This window comes from Malaya genurostris, chromosome 1 (genome assembly GCF_030247185.1).
Source record: "Malaya genurostris strain Urasoe2022 chromosome 1, Malgen_1.1, whole genome shotgun sequence".
Taxonomy (NCBI): domain Eukaryota; kingdom Metazoa; phylum Arthropoda; class Insecta; order Diptera; family Culicidae; genus Malaya; species Malaya genurostris.
In genome coordinates, this window is record NC_080570.1 from 36,572,078 (window position 1) to 36,583,246 (window position 11,169).

Below are 11,169 nucleotides of genomic sequence, written 5' to 3' on the forward strand. Positions count from 1 at the left end.
TCTCTTTCGCAGATAACAGCCTGTCGACGTTGAAACCGGAAGGAGGCGAGGCAGAGGAGGTAAGTGACGATGACATTTTTGAACAGATGCAGAAGAAGGCCAAGTCTTACCGTTTGAAGTTGTACAAGAAGCACAAAAATTTCAAGCACAGTCATCACCACAGAGGCGGATACTATCATCCGGTGTATCAACATCATCACCATCAGTACTACCGACAGAAGATGTTGGAACGGGAACGGGACCGCTGGAAGCAGCTTAACGAGCAGCAGTTGAATGCCGGTTATCAGGGTGAAATTCGATACTTTGACAGATCTAATAAATTGGAAACCAAGGACGACATAAAGGCACATCTCGATGGTTACACTAGCCGTGAGCAGTGGCCCCATTTCGATAAGGTTATTAACTCATTGAATAAGGAACAACAGCAGGACAATGTTCCGCCGTATATTAAAAAGTATAACCGTAGAAATAAGCAGTTGATTGACCTGCTGGAGGGTACCATTGCACCCCTGTCCGATTACAGCCAACGTCATCACGAGAGGAAGTATCATCGTAGAAAAAATCCCAACTGGATGGAGGAGGATCTGTTTGAACAGCAACGTCCCAATCAGAACAATCTCGGCTTGCAACGGAACTACATCCAGGAAACGATTCAATCATCCACGGCACACTCGAACTCCCTGCCCGGTGAGGCAATCCACATCATCTACGACAAAAAGCAAACGCAAGATAACGATCACGAGTACGGTCACCCGGCAACCGGTGTCGATCCGAACCATCCCTATAAGCTATCGTCCCGGGCCGGTCAGTTTGTGTATCATCGGGTAGCATCACCACAGCCCATCGGTGGTGGTGGTTATGGGCGACTCAAACGTCAGCGGCTTCCCTTCGTGGCGATCACCGATCGCCGTCTGGGATCTCCGCCAAAGCGTCGCGCCAACGCCAGCAGCAGTGATCATTCCGGCAGTAACAACAATCTACTGAATCACCAACCGATGCCTTAAGCAAACGCAAGTCGCAGACTCTAACTACCACTTCTACTACTACTACTACTACTACTACTTCTATTACTACCATCCCAATTTTAACCCGACAACACAACAGAACACATTATCACTATCCGGCGACGGTGGTTCCCAACCCAAAAGCTCTAGGGGGAACCATTTCGCGTATAAGGCAGCTACTCTTTCTAGAATAGTCCCTGAACAAAACAAACAAAAAAAAAACAAAATTAAAATAAACTACCATACCTTTAAATTTTTCATCTAATGCTGCGCGCTCTTTGCTGGCGACGACTAACACAAACAAACACACACCGGAACGAACACGAAAATCCCGAGTGAGCTAACCCGGCTTTTTTGTTTTTGCGTGTACTGTCACTTGTCTGAATTCAAATAGCTCTGAAACGAAAATGGAAAATCATTTGACAATAACCACTTACGAGTAGTAACTCGATTTGGCCCTCAACTGCATTCAACGTCAACAATATAACGACAACAAGAGCAGAAGAAAAATGTATAACAAAAGTGACACCGTTCGAGAACAAAAGAGAATCTATTGAAAATCGCCGTGAGACAGGAGCCAGTTTACTACAGTGAGGTCTCGTACAATGCGGATTCGGTTTTGCCGGAAAACCGCAATAAACGGGACCCAGAGCATTTCGGAATTTCGACTGATTGGTCAACAGATAGAGCCACACAATCTTCAGCAAACGTCATCACGTTCTTGTTGTAGATACTTGGACCAACAATTTAGTGTAGTTTGACAGGCAATTAGTTGAAAACTGCGTGAAATAATTCATATGTTTACAATAGAAACAAAAAAAAAAGAGTTTGAACATGAAATATTGCGAATATTTCAGCATCTGGAATCTTCAACCAACTTTTCGAGAGACTCAAAGTTTATTAACAAGTTGAGAGCAAATTCAGCAGCTGCACGATTCATATGGGTGGTCTATAATATAACTGAAACTGAAACAAACGAATCCCCAGCAAGCCGTTTTAGTTTTATTTATTCGAACAGTTCTACTGTCAAATTTAAAACTGGTATACGCTGCCGTTCTATTTTGTCGTGAATACGACTTACTTTACTATGGGGCGCCTTTTCAAAATTTACCCTCTGAGAGAGTGATAAGTTTTTGATCGTGAATATCTCTTGTTGTATCTAACGAATCAACATAATTTTTGCTACACGCCATCGGAAATATGATCACAATTTCATGATAAAATTTTCAGTTGTGTGACATGATCTCAAACAATTCAAAATTAAACTTTTCTGAAATGTTTGATATAAACGAGTATCGAAGAGGATTTATATAATCTAAAGGATTTATATAATCTCAATAATCAAAATTTTTCAACTTAAACGTGAATAGCAACAGCGTTGAAGTATTTCAATAGCACACTATTGAAAAACCTGGCTCATTTGACCCATGTCAACACCAGCCAATCAGAACGCGTTCTAAGGAAGAGAACAAAATATCTGCTGCTGTACAACAAATCGTTCGAGAAAAATGGTCCGAACAGTGCTTAATATCGTAGTGAGTTCCCAAATTTGGTCTTCTGAAAGGCAGGAATGAATCCCGTACAGCATCCGGATAGTTTCTTTCAACGAAATGCAAATCCGAAATTAAAATTCTATATGTTGCTATTTTTAAAGCCGTTAGGACCGCCCATTAGTGAAAGAGCTACACATGAAATCACGTAAAAAGAACAAAACAAAAATTGGATCAGTTTGGATTCTATCACCACTGCGAGCAGATGTATTGTGTGTCGTTTGCAAAGCTAGTTTCGCTTCCGACAAGAGCGATTACGTCACAGCTGCCAGTTGTTTGCATTGGTGAAAAACCAACGAAAAGAGGACAACGGTGGAGAGCATCACACAAAATCAACCGTTCTAATGGCTCTAAAAGTTTTCTCAAGAACTATTAGGATTCCTTGCTCGCAAATCGAAGGTAAATATCTTCAGTTTAGTGCAAATCTAGAACTGTTTGATTAGATTTGTTCACTTTTCGCTGTGAGAAATTCACAGTAATCGAGATCAAGTGAAGCCTTTTTTTTGCGATAAATGTGAAAAAGGGGAATGCTTGCGTAATTCATACAATTGATCAACTAATTGATATTCGGAAGTGTTAAGGAACATGTCAGTTGTTTTCGTATTCACGACATCCAGTTATGTCTCTGACATTACCCACCCGCCTTTTTTCTATATTTGAAACACAGATAAAACGCTGCTGGGGCTGCCAGTTTATTTTGTTATAATTTCTAGATTTAAATTTCAAAACTGACATAAATTCTGTATCTAGAACTAGAACACTCCTGGCATGTTCAGGAGTGTTCTAGTTCTATAAAAGTACTAGCTGACCCGTCGAACTTCGTTTCGCCCAAAAATTATTTGCTCATAAATTTTCGGACATCAGAATTGTTAAACGACTAAGTGGTTACATTTCTCTTCATCTTTTTTCTGATTACTTAACCTACAATTAACGGAATTCGACACACATTCACTTTAGCCCGAAAAAGAAATATCACAAAAAAATAATAATGTGAAAATGTGAAATACTTATGTTAGACTAAAATTGAACAAATGCACAGATTCTCATCTCATCCTTTGAGTCAATGCACTGAACAGCCTCTCTACTGGCTTCTGCATAATGGATATAAGGTGTCATATTTTCTGTTCTAGATGTGATTCTTGCTTCCGATAATCGATAAAAAAGCTATCTACTAACCACTAAATTTTGTATTCATAAACCTAACACAATGTTGAAGAGTTTCTCTCCTAGAGTTGTTCATTCGGAAGGATATATGACAATTTGTATTTAACAAAAGTCGCCGAAAGTTCGTAAAAACAAATTTAGCTTAAGGGGAGGCAGGATCTAACACTTTTGAAAAATCATTTATTTTTTCTTTATATTTTTTTTATAGTAAAACATTTTAAGAATATTCTGTGAAATTTTCAAGCCTATCGGAACGAAACTCAGCAAGTTATAGGCTTTTATCTTTGTTTATTTTTGACTACGAAGAAGTAAGAGCTCGGCATACAGGCCCAAGATTTCTGCTGCGATTGACTTTAAAACTTGACAAAACATTTTTGAAATGTTTCATTATAACATAATACAAAATAAAAAATACAATTAGACCCTACGGGCTCCCTAGAGTGATATATTTCTTCCTTCGATTTTTTCGAAAACCTTTGAACGCACTTTTTTGAAAGTAGGTTTTGAAAGTCCGTGTCCATCGTCATTCAAAAACTACTGCGCCAATTTTTTTCAAATATTGCACACACTTTCTACATGTAAAATACTAGACAACAACGATTTTCGTTTTGTTGTTTATTACTTTGAGGACGTTTTAGAGCTACAAAATGGTGGATTTTTTCTTGAAAATCAGCAAAAATTAATTAAATTTAAAAAAAAACATTAGAAACGTTGGGGTCTAGAAAAACGTCTACTCTATCTGCTTTGATTTGTTGACTTCAGATTGGTCTGCGCTGAAATATAGTGGACGGCAAATCATAATTTTTAAGAAGCGTCCTTCAAGATACCTCTTCACCAACTTATTCCTCAATATTTTTCAACGCAACGCAAAAATCGCAAATATGATGTTAATTTCACCATTTTCACCAGGGAAATTTCTTATTTTGACATTATCGCTTCTACAGCACATTGTTTTCATTGATTCATTCATTAATTTTCTGATTTATTAAACTCTCGCTCACGATGACCAATATTATTCATATAACTGCATTGCATCTACTGGTAAACAATATCAGAACTTTTCCTCCTGCCGATGGTATAGCTAGAAAAGCCATACACAGTCCGCCATAAAGTCATTTGGCAAGCAATAATTTTGATACCCTATTAAGCACGTGGTTGGAAATGGCGAATCACATGGATCAAGCATGCAGACTGAGACTTGCACACAAAACAACTTGTTGCGCGCCAAAAGATTTTCTAACGATCTAGTATTCTTTTCTTCGACTGCCAAACATTTATGCAACTCGTTATGCGCCAAACACCTATCGATGATCTAGCAATCATTGACGACTTTTGTCGTGAATACGACTTACTTTACTATGGGGCGCCTTTACAAAATTAGCCATATGGAAGAATGGGCAGAACTTAATCGTGAATATCTCGACTTGTATTAATGGCAGCAACATAATTCTTTCACTATTTCATCAAAAATATGATCAGGAATTTAGGATAATATTTTGAACAGTTTGAGATAACCACAAACAACTCAAAAATGAAGTTTTCTGAAAATTTCAAAACAACGCGGAGAACTCTTTACTTTTGCTTGGGGTTTTCGCGCCAGGACGACGATTTTGAGGTAGTCAGGCACATATCTTCAACTGAACGTTATAAAAGAGGAACCTTGGTCGAAAATCGATCATTTCTTCTTGTGCGTTGGATGGAAGCAGACGTCGAGGCCAAAAGACGCATTCAAACAGCGGCATCGGAGAGCGCAGCTTCTGCGTGGGTAAAAACCTCAAATGTTCAGGTCGTAGTTCTCATTGAACCACATTAAACCAGTTTCGCATCATTTGGCACTGCGAGCGGATGTGCCGGTTTGTACGCAAAGCTAGTGGTTTGCATTGGAAAGAAAGAAAACAAGAAACGAAAAGTGAACAACATTATATAAAATCAACCGTTCCAATGGCTCTAAATGTTATCTAAAGAACTATTAAGATTACTTCTTTGCAAATCGAAGGTAGAAATCATCAGTTTAGTGAAAATCCAAAATAATTTGATTTGCTTCGTGCACTTTTCGCTGTGCAAAAATCGTTCGAGATAAATGCTAAATATCGTAGAGAATTCCACAATTTGGTCCTTCTAAAAGGCAGAAATGAATCCTGTACAGCATCTTGATAGTTTCTATCAATGAAATTTGCAAATCCGAAATGAGATAATCGACGTCAAAAATCATTTAAAATTTTAGTAGTGAAAAGGGAGAATGTTTCGCAATTCACACAATCGATCAACTATCAATTCGAATGTGTAAAGAAATCGTGTCAGTTTTATTCGTATTCATGACATCCAGTTATGTCTCTGACATTACACACCCGTACTTTTTCAACGGAAAATTCCATTGACCATACAAAACAACTCTATGGATTTTTCCCTCTTTTCCGGCAAATTTTCCTATTTTTTTTATGTACGAACCCGGTGGAAGTAAAAACTGATCAAACAAAAAAAGAATCATGTAAATCCGTCCATCCGTTCTTACGTGATGCGATTAACGAATGATCTCTGCATTTTTATATATATAGATATTTCGGAATCACTCCATCAGATGGAATTAGTGAGCTTGCTATGGTACAAATTTCAATATCAAAATTATGTTCTATAGTGCGAAAAAGGGATTACAATTCTGCCAATGAAAATTGATTCTATCATATCTTTACAATTTGTAGTATCTACAATAAGTTTGCCGAAGATCGTATAGCTCTATCCGTCGACCGAACCCGAGATAACCGTTCACAGTCCCGATCAGTCGAAATCCTCGAAATGCTCTGGGTCCGGGTTTATCGCGGATTCGTTTTGCACGGCCCCAGTGAACCGCGTTATACGAGACCCCTCTGTACTATCGAAAAGAAATGCGGAATGGGATGCAGTGCATCAGCAGCACGAGTTGATCGAAAGACGGAAACTGCTTTTGTCGAGGTAAGCTTCCCATTGTTGTTGGATGTAAGAAAAAAAAAAACGGGAAGGGGGTTTGAGAGAGCAGAAAAAAAAATTACATACTGTCGTTTCTTCTCGTTCGATTGAAACTCGACTCCCCAGGGAAGCCCGCCTCGGGGAAAGGCAAAGCATAATCGCATTCGATGACGGAAGCGGAAAAAATCATTCCAGTCAGCTATCTGTCAATTCCGATAGAGCGAGAGAGGCAGAAAGAGGAAAATGTGATTACTGCTTTGATCCACGGATTATGTGCAGCAATGGCCGGCAATCAGATAATCGAACTAGGCCTCAGAAGGTAATGATCTAGGAATACTCTATTATTGCCATTTGCAATAAAAATAAAACAAACTAAAACAGAAGACCCAAGTTAAGATAAAGACGATGACAATATATATTTATTAAAAACTAAATTAATAACAAAAATTTACCTAGTAAAAATCAAAGTAAAAAAACACTAGATCACACACCCACTTGAACTCAAGAAGTCAAATGAAAACCAAAAAAAAACATCACTTATATTTACTAACATATCAAAATTAATCTTTGACAAACCAACAAACAAAATCAAAATGGCGCCCATCGTGTGTATGCGCGAAGCCCGGTTTACTTTCTCCGTTTCTTGGCGCGGAAGTATTACGCATAACAACGCAAAGGCTAAGAAAAGCAGAACGAGGGCAGAAAGTTTTTGTACGTTAAAAATAAACAATAGACAAGCCGCCGACCAAAGGCACCAGATAGAGGAGTCAATTTGCACCTAGCAAGCAAGTAAGCAAAACAAAAAGTCAATATTCACACAACATTCTTCACATCAAAACCACCACCGACACTCCGAAAGCAAACACGATTACACCCACACATATGCATGCGCACCTATCGACGAGAAAACAACCACGCAAGAAAAAACGAACGCCTACTGTGACTGCCATTTGGATTCTGGTCAAGGTTTTTAATTTCTGCGTTGCGATCTTTTTTTGTTTTGTTTTGTTTTTTGTTTTTTTTTAAGGTTCCGTTGAAGATTTTTGTGTGCATATTTCAAAATACCAAATGGAAATAAGTAAACAAAACAAAAAAAAACACTAAAGATAACGAAGTCCGGCGGCGGATAAAATATGAAAACGTGACAATAAGCAAATGGAACCACAATTTTTCTAGCATTTTATAGGAAAGCTTCCCCCCCCGCCCCTTACGGAGCTGTGGAATCCGGATCCGGTCTCGTTCTTTTTTTTCCTGTGCTCTGATTGCGAGCGGTGTTTTTTAGAAAGAGAATGGAAAAAATCGCGATTTAAACAACTTTCAAAGGAAGGTAAATGAAAATAAAATAAAAATTAAAACAAATAAGCAATAGAATTTGACAATACCGTTTCGGAGGGAGAGTTCTGCGCAACTGGGGAAATCGTAGGAAAATGACATTAAAAAAAAAGACCCTCGCATATTCGATGTCACAGAAACAACAACCATATAGCGCCATTTATCAAATAAACAAACAAAAAATCAAAATGGCTAACGGGGACATTTGAAACGAATCGTGATACAATTTAACCGAAAAAATAAAGCATGTATGTGAATTTAAATATGTTCAATTCATTTTTTTTCACGCTAAGTTTAACGAATTACAAATGGTGGTTTAATGGAAGTGCATCTCCGACAAAATTCAGAACCGAACGATGCTGAACTAACGGGAGAAAGTTATAGTCAATTTTCTACATCAAACTCAACCGAAATAAAAAAAGAAAAACAATTGCTGCACAGCTTTCCGAAAACGGAAGGAAATCCACATACAAGCAAACTAAGCAAGAGATGAAATCACGTATTGGACGCAAAAATGTTAAACCAAGAAAAAAATGCACTTTTTAGAATAATGATGATGATAAGCTATGTTAGTTTATAGAATGCAAAACACAACAAAAAAATTACAATAGCTATTTTACTACTAAAAATAAGAATCCATTCTACTGTAGAATAAAAAGACCGCCTACTGGAAGCTAACCTTCTTATGTACCATATATATAAGAGGCAACAAACATACACACATACTAACAGCCCATAATAATTTCACTCACACACACACACATACACAAATAAACAAACGAAAATGAATATAATCCGAAAAAAGTAAGCTATATATACTTAGATATGTCACTTATTAAAACCGCAGCCAACGAGCTGCGGTCACTGACCCGAAATTTAAGGCATCTATGCGTGAATTGTGTAAAAACTAAAAGCAAAAAAAAACAAAGTAAGCTAACCGAATTACCCGAAAAGAGTAAACGGCACCAACAACATCTGCCCCCGAAATAGGGCAAGACATTTTTACACTTTTACTCCTGCCCAGTTTCCGGGGGCTAAAACAAGGTGGCAGCCGACTAGTTTGAAGTCATGAACCGGATTCCGATTATAATTACTCAGTAGCTCATAATGGATTTTAGAATAACACGAAAACGAACACATTACCCCCATCAAGACAAAGAAAGAAAAACAAAATGGAAAACAGCATTCAGTGAACGGTCCCCCCCCCCCCCCCCCCACATCAACCGACACGGTAGTGCGCTTCTTCAATATTAGGATAGAGAGAAATCTGATTAAGTACATGCTAAAAAGCCTGATCTTTACTGTTTTAGCGAGTCGGCATAGCAAGACAGTAGCGTCAAGCGTGCCCCAGTGCGTGAACGTATGTTCAGAACTATCATCCTGAACTTTAGTTTTGGTAGCGACACGTTGGAAAAACAAAAATCAAAAAAACCCTATCATCTTTTAAAAATTAGGCAGCTGTTGTGTTTTTACGTACGTCTCATCCCCCACTCTCACAACAAACGGACCGGCAAATCCATTTCATTTTATGACTGTATAGGTAATATACAAAACCAAAAAAAAACGGGAAAAATTAAACATCCGGCGCGACCGCACTCCAGTAAAACCAAAAAAAAAACAGAAAAGCGAGAAAACGGTCGCCCACCCCCCCCCCAGCGTAGAGATGTATAGTGAATGAAACAATAATTACATTTAATTGTGCGATTCTGACAGCAAACCATCAAGCATAGTGTGAAGAACAAACAAAAAATAAATAAAACTTACAAACAAACAGAAAAAAGTAAGATATATATGAAAACCTAAAGACAGAAAAGAATCAACTAGAGAGCAGACAGCAAAAAAAAAACAAGTGTATGAATTGTTATATTTTTCAAATAAAATTATATGAAATAAACTCAAACATTCGTTATTTTATTTATGTTAATTTCTATGTTGTTTTCTTTCAGACTCCGTAACTCCTGAAGGGCAGTAGAAAAGGCGCGTGGGTAAATGCAAGTAGAACCGGTTATTGAAATATGATGACAACTGATCCCAATCGACTTTTTTTTTATCAAGACATCCATTTTTAAGAGCAATTTGCTTAACTTAACTGAAGAATGCCTTAATGTAACAGGTAAGTCATCTTTCCGTATGAGTGAATTCTCCGATCACCGGAAATTTCTGTAAACTGCTTTTGACGTGAATACGTCTTACATTTTTATGGGGCACCTTTTCAAGATTTGCCCTCTGGAAAAGTGATAAGTTTTTGATCGTGAATAACTCTTGTTATATCTAACGTGTCCACATAATTTTTGCCGCATGCCATCGGAAATATGATCAGCAATTTATGATACAGTTTTCAGTTGTATAGCATAACTACAAACAATTACAAATTAAGGTTTACTGAAATTCGTGGTATCAAAGAGTAAAACCCATGACGCAAGTATGACGGTTTCGACGTTGTAAGCGACGCTTCTTTTTAGCGTTACCCGGCTTCGTACGCCGTTCGCAGTTTTTTTTTGCATAAATATCTGTTTATTAATCTTATTTTTGTGTATTACATCAACATTTTACAGTACAAGTGTTTTGACCCTTTGGCCTTTCATCTTTGTTGTTCATACGATTCGTTATTAATAATAGGTGTTTTAGTTACTCTTGTTTTACATACTAATGTTTAATCATAATATTTATTTTAATTATTAATAAAATATCTACCTACTTATAACTATCCCTAACCTAATACGTACAAATTTTGAATTATTTGTATTTCAGAGATTGAGCACCTCTCTTCAAATTTCGTGCAGTATTGTTCGAATTTTTGTTCTAGTATATCCAGGGAGGCCATCTCATGTACTTCACTAGTCCTTGTCCAAGGGGGTAGATTTAGAATCATCTTTAAGATCTTACTTTGAATGCGCTGAAGCCTAAGTTTGTGTGTTCGTGCACAGCCCCGCCAAACAGGGACTGCGTATTCAATTGCGGGGTAGATGATTTGTTTATAGACAGCCATCTGATTCTTCAGGCATAGTTTAGATGTTCTACAAATCAGCGGATACAGAGACCTAATGAGTATGCTGCATTTTTGAACGATTTTGTCAACATGTGACCTGAATATCAGATGTCTGTCAAAGGTGAGTCCTAGATAGATAACTTCATCGGACCATTGAATGACCTCATCACCGAATCGTATTCTGCAA

The 11,169-nt window shown here is 37.6% G+C and overlaps 1 protein-coding gene across 1 annotated transcript in view; it reads left to right on the forward strand.

Moving 5' to 3' along the window:
• The window catches only part of LOC131437139 (uncharacterized), a 173,083-nt gene extending 164,164 nt beyond the window's left edge, over positions 1-8,919 (forward strand). The window contains exon 4 of the mRNA XM_058606307.1: positions 13-8,919. Within this exon, the coding sequence (XP_058462290.1) occupies positions 13-1,004 (992 nt within the window). The 3' untranslated portion in view covers positions 1,005-8,919. The remainder of the gene's footprint in view (positions 1-12) is intronic.
• The last annotated feature ends 2,250 nt before the right edge of the window (positions 8,920-11,169 follow it).